The 13,687-nt window shown below is 43.1% G+C and overlaps 1 protein-coding gene across 15 annotated transcripts in view; it reads right to left on the reverse strand.

Moving 5' to 3' along the window:
* LOC112912635 (IQ motif and ubiquitin-like domain-containing protein) overlaps positions 1-12,724 on the reverse strand; it is an 83,402-nt gene extending 70,678 nt beyond the window's left edge. For 3 of the 15 annotated variants that reach the window (XM_072745270.1, XM_072745272.1, XM_072745264.1), the window contains exons 1-8: positions 12,553-12,724; positions 10,940-11,208; positions 8,712-8,765; positions 7,539-7,972; positions 4,811-4,945; positions 1,605-1,766; positions 1,346-1,518; positions 403-558 (exon numbers count right to left, since the gene is read on the reverse strand). In XM_072745270.1, the coding sequence (XP_072601371.1) occupies positions 403-558; positions 1,346-1,518; positions 1,605-1,766; positions 4,811-4,945; positions 7,539-7,972; positions 8,712-8,765; positions 10,940-11,208; positions 12,553-12,642 (1,473 nt within the window). In that variant the 5' untranslated portion in view covers positions 12,643-12,724. Of the gene's footprint in view, positions 1-402; positions 559-1,345; positions 1,519-1,604; positions 1,767-4,810; positions 4,946-7,538; positions 7,973-8,711; positions 8,766-8,876; positions 8,916-10,939; positions 11,209-11,663; positions 11,875-12,379 lie in introns of those variants that run through there. The other 12 variants (XM_072745273.1, XM_072745274.1, XM_072745268.1 and 9 more) reach the window with 12 other exon arrangements.
* Positions 12,725-13,687: the final 963 nt, after the last annotated feature.

Genomic DNA, 13,687 nt, shown 5'->3' on the forward strand with positions numbered 1-13,687 from the left:
ATCAGGTTCCTCATCTTAAAACATATCCCCCCAGATGATGCCTAACCACTCAGTGAAAGACCCTGTTAGAATGCTTTACTCTCCCCTTACTCCTGATGTTTTAGTAATTTTCCACCATTGACCCGTACCCTACCCCTTGGCTATAAATTCCCACTTTTCCTTATATTTAGAGTTGAACCCAATCTCTCTTCCCTTCCACAAAACTCCACTGTACTAGCCCCTCTTAAATAAAGTCTTCCTTATCATCTTTAACATGTGTTATGAATAATTTTTTCTTTAAGAACACTCATGTGGGTTGTTTTATAAGCTGGTGTGGCTTAAGAAAACACATGTAGACACGCACAGAACAACTGGCTCATTTATTTCATTTTTAGTATTTACTCATAATAAACATTCTCTTACCGCCTGTAATCTTTGAGCGTGGTATTCTGCTGCTGAAAAATATTTTCCTGGTATCACCAGTTTATCAGTCATATTTGATACATACACACCAATTTTAGTCATCTGTGTGGATGTTGTATTTGTAGTTTGTTGGAGCTTTTTTCTCAGAAAAACTGTCTAAAATAAAAACATAAACATTTATTTAAATATCCACAATATAGACATATCAGTGAGTAAAGAGTACATTTTCCTGTGTTCTTAATTTTCTGTTATTATATGAATTACCATATAATTCCTTGGAAGATTTTAATTTATTTTTTTAAGTTTTTATTTGAATTCCAGTTAGTTAACATACAGTGTAATATTAGTTTCAGGTGTACAATATAGTGAATGAACACTTTTATACATGACCCGGTGCTCATCATGACAAGGTGCTCATCATGACAAGTGTACTCCGTAATCTCAATCACCTACTTACCTATTCCCTTCACTCCCTTCCCAAATTGTCAATTTGTTCTTTATAGTTAAGTCTGTTTTTTTGATTTGCCTCTTTCTCTGTCTCTCTCTTTTGTTTCCTAAATTCTACATAGGAATGAAATCTACATAAGAATGAATGGTATTGGGCAGCCCCGGTGGCGCAGTGGTTTAGCCGCCTGCAGCCTGGGGTGTGATCCTGGAGACCCCAAATCGAGTCCTGAGTCCCACATCGGGCTTCCTGCAGGGAGCCTGCTTCTCCCTCCTCCTGTGTCTCTGCCTCTCTCTCTCTCTGAATAAATACATAATTTTTTTTTAAAAAAGAATGAATGGTATTTGTCTTTCTCTGACTGGCTTATTTTGCTTAGCTAATATGCTCTAGCACCATCCAAATCATTGCAAATGGGGAAAATTTCCATTTTAGAGAGGTACACAGAACATTTGTTGATTTGCAGTTTGAAAAACCTACATAGAAAAATAAAAATATTACCTGGGTATCTCTACAAAATACATTGTCTTTTTCAGGAATCTTTTTAGGTACAGTTTGTGTTCCAGCATTATGATATTCTATTCCTGTTATTTTATGTCTGAATCCACCAAGAAATGGTTTGTGAAAGTCAGATTTAATAATCTCAACAGGTACCTCCTGGTACTGAGCAATGCCTAAGGAGGTAAAACCAAGATTGAATGAAAGTTCACCTACAAAGGGACTCTAAAATACTTTATCTAAAAGACATCAAATAACTAACCAGTTTGTACTTTGACAGTTATGATTTGAGAGGCATCAGTTAATCCATGTATTCTTTTGATTGGAAATTGATCCGGATCTGTAGAAAAGATTTCCACCTGTACAATATCCTGTGGCTTAGCTCCATATTGCAGTAGAGTCTCATTATTTTTAAGAATCCTTCCTAAAAATGACATGAAATTAGAAGAAGCATTCGTAGAAGTATGGCAAAGAAATAACTATACATACTAATTTCAAGGGGATGGAAAATGTCAAAGATGATTATATAATAAACACATATAGTTTAAGTACTGAATAGAATATTGATGATGTTCATTCCTTGCCGTAATGTTAGTACAGAAAACTCCACAATGGGAAAAGTTAAGATGCAAGAATTCAGCATTATAAGCTACAACTCTCGTAGGATTTCTCATCAGAAATACAAATACATAATAACCATGAAACTCCGTAACTATTTAAAAACAAAAACAAAAAAAACCCATATTCTATGAGCAAAATCATATTCTAGACATTGACTCTCCAAAAAATCTGTGTGTTATATGTAAACACAGGACATATCTTTATCAGGGAAAATTTGATTTTCATACCCATCCCTCTCTCCAGTACAGAAAAGCATATACTCAGAGTTGCATCGTTCCCCTTCTGTTCCTATAGTCAGAAACTCATATAAAGAAATTCATGAAAAAGTGGGGTTAAGCCTCAGGTCTGTGCTGGAAAAAGTGTACATCACTCTATTTTTATGTTATTTTTTGTCTTTTTTTAGTTCTATCTCCTTTTATTGGTTTATTCTATAAATTGACCCAAATTTTACTTCTCTATTTTAAGGAATGAAAAATATGCATAATGTTAATGGCTGCTGTTTTGATAGAATCTATATCACTCTTCCAATGCATGGTCTTCCTAAATTACAATTAAGAATTTAAACATAGCAAAGGTTTTGTTACCCTCCTTCTTAGAAATAATATCAGATACCGCAGCCTACTTTAGCTATGTTTAAGAAAGCACAAAGTTCCTTGAGTTTCAATTTCACATCCCAAATTCTTAACTTAAAAAATTAATATGAATATTATATGGACTTTGTGATAGGTTGAATAATGGCTCCAGAATATATCCATGTCCTAATCCCCAGAACTTATTCCAAATGCCCTTAGATAGGATGGAAGGGAGATTTGACTACAGAGGAGAAGATGATAAACCAGAAGCAGAGAGAGATTTGAAGATGCTCTGCTGCTTGCTTTACAGATGGGGGAAGGGGCCATGCAAGGTGTACAACTCTAGGAGCTGGAGAAGACAAGGAGCAGATTCTCCCCAGGGCCCCCAGAGGAGAAACAGCCCTGCCCACAGGTTGGCTTCATTTGAGTGAAACTGGCCTACAATTGCCGGCACTCGGGACTCTAAGAGGAATCACGCGTTACTACACTTGTGGTTAATTTTTACAACAGCCACAGGAAACTAATACAGATGCCCAGAACCCTCTTCACTCCTCTGGCTTGTGTAGTAGGCTTAGTCCCACCAAATTTGAACTCCAATTCGCGGACGAGAAGAAAGCACCTATGTTAGAGGGAAGCTGACACAGAATCCGCTCTTTTACTGTCGTGGCTCACGTAAGCCCGGTACCCAGTGGAGATGCCGCCACTTACAATACAGCGAATGAAGGTCATGAAGTACAAAGAACAGTCTCAGATACCACTGGCTAGTTACTCCATTCTCAAAGTGCTCTTTCTTCTCCAATTTGGAACTTCATCTTATAGTTAATGCCAAGCAGTTTCAAATATCCTTTTTGGAGTCATACGTATATTTAAGTTCAGACCCTGTCACTCATTAGCTGCGTGAATTTGTACAACTTTCTCAAGCTTTAGTTTCCTTCCTTCAAAAAAAAAGTTAATAAAATACCTACCTCAAAGGGTTATTGTGTGGACTGAATGATAATGTGATAATGACGCAAAATATCTTGTAGATGGACTAGCACATGGTAAGTCTTAATAAATTAACCATCGTGATTGTTATTACTAGTAATTATTTAAATGTTCGTGTTGTTTCCCTATCCAAGCTTTAATAGTCAGTTGTTTGAATGCATGAGCATCTTAATTTGTAGCACATTCATTATAATAGTTTTTTAAAAATAATTTTGAAATTGAACTTATTGTTTTTTCTTTGATTTGATGAGGAATTTAATAGGTAAGGCTTACCCTCTTTTTAGTGTTTAGGATTTTCCCACAAAAAAGTATTCTTATCTCCATGGAAACCTTTTTTGTGTGTGGCATTTTATAAGTTAAGAGCAAAACTTTTTAAACTAAAATATTAGCCTCTGTGCAGACATATTCTATAGAAACATTTATTTAGCCATGTTGCTCTCACTCCCTCTATCACAGTTACAAATACCAAGTCCTCTCATGACATAAGGCTACAATAAAGTGGGTTACTCAGTATTGCCCACAAAATATAAATAAACTTGAACATCATAGGATTGTGAATTGACCTTAGCGTATAAAGTCTGACAGATAAACCATTTTTAGTCCTCTTCTTATTCTCATTCCTCATCTACTTCTCTCAACCTCATTGCCTCCCAGTCCTCACAGACAATCTACTTCTAGCCACTCTAAACTTATCACTTCCCCAAAGTCCCAGATTTTCTCACCCCTTTGGGACTAAGCACAAGCATTATCACTTTCATTAAATGAAGCTTTTTAGAATCTCCCACTTTCCTTCCTCTCTGTTCTCAGAGTGTTTTGTGCTTATCTCCATTAAAAAACATTTACACATTATGTGGTAACTATTGCATACATTGTCTTTCTGACTAGTCTATAAACAATTTGAGAACAAAGATTTTCTTTCATGTTTCTTTACATCTTCAGTTCTTAGCTAAGTATTTAGAACAAATATATACTCAATAGGGGGCAGCCCGGGTGGCTCAGTGGTTTGGCGCTGCCTTCAGCCCAGGGCGTGACCCCGGGGTCCTGGGAATGAGTCCCATGTCAGGCCCTGCATGGAGCCTGCTTCTCCCTCTGCCTGTGTCTCTGCCTCTCTGTCTCTCATGAATAAATAAAATATATATATAGCCTCAATAAAAATGTGTCAAATGAATGCAGAATCACAATATAATGTTCCAACAGAAGATAACAATATATTTTAACAAATCAAAGATCTTGATTATTTACTGGTAAAGCTAAAGAAGTCTTGGTAGGTTTTGTTAGCTTCCAAACTTACCTGCATATCTTATCTGCAGTATATTGGATGGAATAAGTAATTGGTATGAAAAATGATCCTTGAGGTATTTTACAATGGTGTCTATTTTAAAAGGCATTATAATTTCCTGGCCCACAGGAAAAAGCACAACTTTTACTGTAGATAAAAAGAGAAAAGAATCATAGTCAAAAGCAAGGGTCAGCAACCTACAGTCCATAAACAGAGAATTATGGGACAATTTTTAATAATATTGAAGGCAGATTGCCCCTGCCATGTTCCCCTACTGCACCTCCATGATAAGAGTTACATTTTAATATCTACAGGAAATGACATTCAGATTTTATTTTGCAGATTAATCCAGAATCTCAATAATTAGCATCAGTGGTCAACACCTGCACCCCAACTCCAGCTTAAAGTTCAGATCCTTTTTCCATTCTCTGCTATGGGTATCAGTGCACATTTAGAATTAACTCTTCAGTCAGAATAGCACAAGAAATAGGAAAACTAAACTGCTTTTAAAGATTCCCAATATTTGGTGTTAATTGGTACTAATCTGGTATTGGCATCTAGTATTATATTCTCAGATATAAATACGGGAACAGCTCAGAAAATCAAGCATTTTTGTGTACTGAGTACTGGAACAGGAGACCCTGAGACCTACAAGGTGTCCCTGAACTTATGATGTGCACACTTTGGTTACATATCGATAGCATGCATCAGTAAATCAGTGCATACTCATCAAGTTAAGAAAATCCAATAGAGGGGGATTCCTGGGTGGCTCAGTGGTTTAGTGCCTGCCTTCGGCCTGGGGTATGATCCTGGGGTCCTGGGATCAAGTCCCATATCAGGCTCCCTGCAGGGAGCCTGCTCTCCCTCTGCCTGTGTCTCTGCCTCTCTCTCTCTCTCTCTCTCTCTCTCTCTCTCTCATGAATAAATAAATACAATCTTTTTTAAAAAAAAAAAAAAAAGAAAATCCAATAGAGAAATTTTCAAAGTAAAAGATCTCTAAATCCATTCTTCTTTCCATAATTGATTTATGTCTACAGTTACTAAAATGAGAAACAGAAAAAACACTCTTAATTACAAATATTTAGAATAACTACACACTAATCTACTTTTCACAAAAATAGGCATTACGTGGCTCACTAGCCATTCTATAAAATAGCAATTCAAGACACTTACATATTAATAATAAAAACTTTTCAAAAGTTTAATATAATGGGGTAAACTTTCTTCTTTTACATCTACTGACTTTAAGTTTTAATGGAGAAGATCAATAAGTAAGATGGAGGGCAGAGTACAAACTGTAGGCTGAAAAAGTTTTATATATTTCTAGATGCCTGACACATAACAATTTTCATAAAGCTAAATGAGACTTTTATCAATAATCTCAGAATGAAATTTAACCAGGCACTGTTGATGCTAAGGTTCTTTGAGATTGTTAAAATTTACTTTCACAGCTATCAACAAAGAAAACACTTTCATAGATGTTAAGTCATCAGAAGGCTATTCTAGTTGTTTTATGGATTCAAAATTCTATGGTTAATATATTTTAACATTTTCATAACAGTGACTTCCTAAGCTCTGGGAAAGGGAGGTGTATGAATTTGTGAGCCTCAAAAAGTACAGGACTAAGACAACTTTATTCTAATCCCTAAGTATTTGTTATAAACTACTATCCTGCAATCACAGAAATACCAAAAAATGGAGCCCACGGGCGCCTGGCTGGCTCAGTCAGTACAGCATGTGATTCTTGATCTCGGGGTTGTGAGTTTGAGCCCCATGTTGGGTACAGAGGTTACTTTAAAAAACAAATAAACAAATGGAGACCAAATTTATAGTGAATAGTGAAAACAAGGGATAACAGCTTCAGTTAGGTATAATAGGGCTTAATTAATTTCTTCTCCTTCCTTCTCATTCTTCTCTTGTATGGATACACCACACAAGGGTAAACTACTCCACTGGATTCAAAAGCTACATTTCATCAGCCAAACAAGCTGCTGTTATTATTGTTAAAAGATGGCCCCATATTCACCACCCTATGGATGAAAAATTTCAAAACTTATGGACAAGAGAGAGAAGTAGCAGTCCGTTAATCAGCCAACTAAGCTGGTTCTAGATGTAACCACTTTCTTGCTGCTCCACTTTGGCTTTTTTACCAACAATGTAGTGGTAACTCCTACACGCCATGAATCTTATGCCTTTAAAATTAAACAATATAAAAATAAAATAAAATAAACAACAATTCAAGACAACAATTTTTCTGAAGCTAAATATAAAGTTAACACTAAGAAAAAGTGTGGAAATATATATAAGTAACGAGATATGAGGAATGAACTCTGGATATGAAACTAAGAAATCTGGAGTCAAGTTCCCTTCCAACTCTATCTAGCTACGAACAAGTAATTCCAAAGAGGTATGCAAAAGAACGACAATTGTACTCAAGAATTTGCCCATTTTACCAGGTCCCTAAACATTTTAAAAACCTACTTTATTTAGGAAAGATGGATCAATATCAACTTAAAATGTAATGGTGTTCATCTATTCAGGGAAAACAGATACTATAGAATAGAGTACCTTCACACTTAATTAAGAGATTAAGTGGTAGTGGCTACAGAGGTTTGGTGGGTGAAGGGAAGGAAAAGTACGCAATATCAAATATAAAACAAATCTTCAAGCAAAATAAATTTGAAAAAGCAACCATTCTTCAAAACGAGGAAAAGAGATTCTTGTCTTCCCTAAGTAATACCTGTTGCTAAAGGATCTTTCATCGATGCTTTCAGAGATTCCTTTATCGCCTTTATCTTATCCAGAAATGCCAGAGATCCAGCATGTGAAAACTGTTTGGCTGACTGCACTGCATTGTCATGTTTAGTGAACTTGTGCTTTACAGAATTTCTTCGAGAGTATGAAACTCGTTTGGGGAACAAAACTTCTTCCATGAGTTGTTCTTCATCTTCTGGCTCCTTGTTCAAGAAGCTCTGGTCATTTTCCTCTTTAACATGTGTTGTGTGGCCTTCACTGGATGGTGTGACTTCAGATTCACTGCCTTCTGCTTGACCTGACTCTGGAAGCTCCTCCGAGGAAACTGGAACATTGATAGTCTCAAAAGCATCATCATTTTCTTCTGACGCAGTAACAGCATTCTGAGCACCAAATTCTTCTTCCCGATCAGACATTTTTCTGAACCAAAAAAATATATGTATTTATTAGACATAAAAAATTCTTACACCAAATATCAAATTCAGTGCTGGTGTACAGTGATGTTCATAACATACTGCAATGTTGCTCACTACTTTCTTTTAAATACTGATTATTTTAGTAATGGCATTAGGTAAAAGCACCGGGGAATTTTTAATAAAAACACCATGAAAAGTAAAAATATCACTAAACGAGAACCTCAAAACACAATAAATTTGAGAAAAATCTACTGTCAAGAATATATTGAAAAATATTTTAAAATATATTGTCACCGCTTCCCTATCCAATGAACAATGCCTTGTGAAAGGGCTTATTTGAAAAGCTTTCTTTTTGAATACAGACTAGCACAGGACTTTTATTTCTTTTTTTTTTTTTTTTTTTTTTTAGGACTTTTATTTCTGGTATTACAACCGATCAGAAGCTGTAAGGGATCTGCCAGCGACCCAGCAACCACACCCTGGATGGTACGCACTCTTTGTAGTAGGTTTGTTCTCACAAACTGTAGCAAGTCTCCAATGACTTTTGTTTCCCACAACAATCAAGTGTGGGTTGATTTTGGAGCTGACTAGGGCCCGAGGTACAGCAATCTAGAGCTCTGGCTTGGGAGACTGTGACAGCACCCAGGACCTGGGGCCCGAGTGGGCTCGGGCAGCCAAGGGCCAGGCTGCAGGGGTAGCAGCGGGATCAGAGCTCTGAGGAGCCAGTACATCAGGGAGCCTACCTGTAGAAACTGGCAGCCAGCAAGGGAGGATGGAAGTGGCCTGGAGGTGTATTTCTGTGGCAAGAGCAGGGCGGATTAAAATTTGGAACAGTAGTGAAGTGGGAAAGCTGTGTTTGGGGCTAACACAGTAAGCACAAATCTTTACATAGAAAAAAAAAAAATAACCTTAGTGAAGTTCTCTAGCTTTCCTCAAATATGGAATATCTGGAATAAGAATATATATTTGTTGAATTCAATGAATATAGCACTATAATTGAAGAGAGAATTGTGAAACTAAAAGATAAATAAAATGATTTGATATACAATGCAGCAAACAGATAAGGATATGAAAAATATGAGAGATTAAGGGCCATGCAAAAGAGAAAAAGTCTAGCATATCTATTGCTAAGTATATCTTTCTGTGAGCTCGGAATGGTTTTATACTTTTAAAATAAAAAAATAACAATGAATATGCAGCAGAGACTGTATGTGGCCTGAGAAGCCCTTTCCAGAAAAAGTCTGTCAGCCCCTGATCTAATTAACAGATGTCAAATCTGAATCACAGAGGAAACAAAAAGATAAGTGAGAGAAAATATTTTTAAAGTAACGGTTGAGAATTTTACAAAAGTCTTTTTTAGTATATGTGCTGCCAAAGCGAGCACAAGAATTTTACAAAACTGATGAAAAGTATGGATCCAAAGATCCAAGAAGCATAACATAAACATACACCCAATGGTATAAGTATAAATAAATCAAACCCATATGACTGTAATTACATTACAGAATAACAAAGAGAAGGTCTGGAAAGCACACAGTGAAAAAGGACATACCACTTACTGCTTTGGATTAATTGCTAATATTAATACAAAGGAAAGAAAAGCAAAATCACTGCAGATTTCTCATCCGAAATATAGAAGCCAAGGTAACAATGAACTAATTAAAAGATGATAGCTATCAACCTAGAGTTGTGCATAGAGCAAAATTCTCTTTCAAGATAGAAAATAGAAATATTTATACATAGTTACCACAAAGATATCTGCTCTAAAGAAAGTTCTAAAGGATATACTTGAAGGAAGAGGAAAATGGGGTCAACAGAACTTTGAAGTGCAAAAGAAAAGGTAAACAAATAAATTATAAGCATACGGGTTAACCCGAACAAATACTGTCAACAGAATAGTGGTAGAAAATTGAAGTATTAGACAATAAGAATATATGACTGGGAAGGGAAAGATCAGAGTGAACTGTTGTCAAATTCTTAAACTTTTTACAAAATTGAGGGATAGGATACTTAACCCTAGACTTTGTTAAATTAAAAGCATAGCTGAATTTCTAGTACGGCCAATTGAAAAACTGAAATAAAGTTCTACACTTCCAAAACAATAAAAAAAAAAAAATGTGAAATGAGAAAAAAAAACTGAATAAAAACTCAATTTTTAAAAAGTTCAAGAAACTTCTTTAGGTTCTCACACACCCGAAATTTTCCTTTTGGTTATTTTCTCCCATTAACAGGGCTTAATGGCCTGATTAGAGAGAGAGTATCATAAAGAAGCCCGGACTCCCAGCAACATGCTCCTCCCCCCCCCCCCCCCCCCCCCCCCCCCCCCCCCCGGAGAGGCTGAGGTAACGCTTTTGTTTCTCTCTGGTGGGTCACCTTCCCTGCACAACGGCCAAGATGTCATCTTCTAAAACAGCAACAAAATCAAGAATGTCTGCTCTTCAAACAACATGAGTAGAAGAATAAAAAGACAAACCACAGCCTGGTAGACAATTTTTTGCAAAGCTCGTATCTGATGAAGGACTTGTACCTGGAATATATAGGAAACTCTCAAATTTCAGTGAGAAAAGAATAACAGCTTAGAAATGAGTAAAACAGGGGCACCCGGTGGCTCAGTGGTTGAGCGTCTGCCTCGGGCCCAGGGCGTGACCCCGGGAGTCCTGGCATCAAGTCCTGCATCGGGCCCACTTCTCCCTCTGCCTGTGTCTCTGCCTCTCTCTCTCTCTGTCTCTCATGAATAAATAAACAAAATCTTAAAAAAATAAAACAAATAAAAACGAGTAGAATATTTAAACAAGTGAGTCAACAAGGAGCATATACAGCCTGGAGAGGCACGAGAGCGGTGCGGCACCTGCGCCGGGCCAGGCTCGAGGTGCGCCTGAAGAGAACCGCCCCTGACCACCCGGGGCAGTCGCCTCAGCCGCCTCCGTCCAGCCCTGAGCCGAGAACAGGCGCAGGAAGAGGTGCTCAGTACCCGCAGCTGTGATAGAAACGCGACTGTGGCGGCACGTCCGTAGGGACTGGACCGTCCCAACCGCATCGGGGCTGGTAGTGGAAGACGCGGGGCTCACACCGGGAAGGCGGAAGCGGCAACCGGGCCAGCGTCTGAAGTAAGTGTCCGTTTTCCTGTGGAGTCACACACACGTCACCTGGCAGTCTGTGTGCCCTGATGCGGTGAAGAGCTACGTTCACACCGAATTTGCTTGCGAAAGTACACGAAGCCCCTGTGCTCAGTCTCGAACCCTGCAAACAAATGTTCCTCGGTGGAGGCACGACCCACTACTAGGAGACAGGAAGGGGCCGACGACCGACCCTGCGGCTCAGCCCTGTACGCGAGGGCTCCCCGCCCGCCCGCAGCGGGCCCGGTCACCGCCAACGCGGCGCCTCCGCCAGCAGGAGCACCCGGGCGCGGCGCGGAGGGGCAGGGGGAGGGCGGGCTGAGCCGGGGCTGGGCCGGGGCTGAGCCGGGGGCCCCGGGGCTTCGCTGCTCACTGCGCCGCCGCTCCGGGTGGCATCATCCTGCCGTGGACCGTTCAGACGTGGACGCCTGAGACTTTAAGAGTTGCTCAGCAGGGAAGACAGCCCCGGTGATGACCACACGGCCCTGCCCCTTCACCTCCCAGGCACGGTCCCCGACGGGCCTACGAGGCCGGCGTCACTGCTCCGGGGGACCCAGTCCTGCCTGGGGCCAAACAAACCTGTTGCATCTTTAAGTTTTTTAGGAGGCTCGGACACGAGCGTGGGGAGCGGAGGGTGCCACGGAGGACGCTGTTCTGAAGCCGCCCATTTGCCACCCGGGGCCGTCGCCCTGGGCGCCCGCGGTGTCCTGCCGCCCGACCGGGTCAGCACGCGTGCGGCTTCCTTCCCACCACCCGGCAGACTCCGGGCGCCGGGAGACGAGGCGCCACGGCCCCGCCCGGCCCCGCCCACAGCCCTCCCGCCGTCGCGGCCCCGCCCACAGCCCGCCCCGGCCCCGCCCACAGCCCTCCCGCCGTCGCGGCCCCGCCCACGGCCCCGCCCACGGCCCCGCCCACAACTCTCCCCGGCCCCGCCCACGGCCCCGGCCCGGCCCCGCCCACAGCCCTCCCGCCGTCGCGGCCCCGCCCACAGCCCGCCCCGGCCCCGCCCACGGCCCTCCCGCCGTCGCGGCCCCGCCCATCCCAGAGCATCTCGGGGCTCCAGGTCTGAGCCGCCGTGAGGAGAGCAGGGAACGTCGTGCAGGTGTGACCCCGATACAGGCTGCGAACCCCTGGGGTCACTATCTGAGCACGCGGGGTACGGGGTGCGGCCCCCTCAGCGCTGCCAGGAGCCGCCCGATGCCCCCCGCACGGCGGCCTGAGTCTGCGCCCCGGCTCCGCCCCCCGCCCAGGCCCCGCCCACGGCCCCGCCCACAGCCCTTCCCGGCCCCGCCCACCGCACGCTGCCGCTCCGAGCCCCACATCGCAGAAACAGCCAGAGACGGACAACAGAGCTTTGCACGGACTGAAGCGAAGGTGGAGCTTCGTCCCGCGGCCAGGCAGCCCCGACCCCGCGGCCAGGCCGGTCTGCGGAGGGGCCAGGAGAGGCAGCCAGAACCTGTCCTCCCACCTGACCGAGGGACGCAGCCACCGGGTCGCTGAGGTTTCGGGGGAGCCGCGTCCGCACGGGCCCCGCCGCTTTCTCTGATGCTCGCCGCATCCTAGCAACGGCCGTGCCGCCGGCGCCGGTCCCGCGAGAAGAGGCGGCGCTCCCGCGGGATGAAGGCTGCGGAGAGGGGCGTGGCCGGGGCCCGGGGGCGGGGCTAAGAGCGGGGCCAGGGTGGGGCGGGGCTAGGGGCGGAGCCTAGCGTCGGAGCTGGAGCTGGGGGAGTCCAAGGGCGGGGCTAGCTTTGGGACGGACCTAGGGGCGGGACGGAGCTAGGTGGAGCCTAGAGGCGGGGCTGGAGCTAGGGGCGGGGCAGACCTAGGTGGAGCGCAGGGGCGGGGCAGAGGCTAGGGGCGGGGCAGACCTAGGGGCGGGGCGGGGCGGAGCTGGGGGCGGGGCGGAGCTGGGGGCGGGGCTGACGGGCCGGGCCGGGGGCGTGGCCGAGAGGGAAAGCCGGGGGCGGGGTCTGGTGCTGGGGGCGGGGCTGACGGGCAGGGCCGGGGGCGGGGCCGAGAGGGAAAGCCGGGGGCGGGGTCTGGTGCTGGGCACCCAGATCCCAGAGTGAATGCGGCGCTACTGTCCAAACTCCCTCATACACTGTGCGAGGGCACAGTTCTCAGAACCAAACGCTGACAGCAGTTTGGTTTATAGATCTAAAAAATCAGGATTGGTGACAACACAGAGTGAGAGTGAAAACCTTGACAGAGGAGAACATAGTCCAAGGCGTTAGGTGCCACTTGGCTTATGTTCAAATTAGAACTTGGCTCTTAGCTTCCTGGCAGCCTAAGAGAAAGGGGAGACAGGGGCTATTTCCTCTTCTAAATCAGGAGAAGCAAAGGTTTTGTTAATCACGGAATCATCTTATATTTATTTTTCCATTGCTATAAATTCTGCAAATTAGGGTTTTTAAAGAAGCACGTTTATTGGGGGAAAGGATGAATTCTGCTCCTCTTGCAAATATATTGGTAACTATCATGTATTTTCATTTTCATTAGTTTCCATGAGTCTTTTTTAATTGTCTAATTTGCTGGTTGACCCTCTTCCTTTAGTGGGATGCCCAAACACTGAGTTTCTTCCAAATTTCTTCTTCTGATTGAGT

The sequence above is a fragment of the Vulpes vulpes genome, unplaced genomic scaffold (assembly GCF_048418805.1).
Source record: "Vulpes vulpes isolate BD-2025 unplaced genomic scaffold, VulVul3 u000000714, whole genome shotgun sequence".
NCBI classification, from domain to species: Eukaryota; Metazoa; Chordata; class Mammalia; order Carnivora; family Canidae; genus Vulpes; species Vulpes vulpes.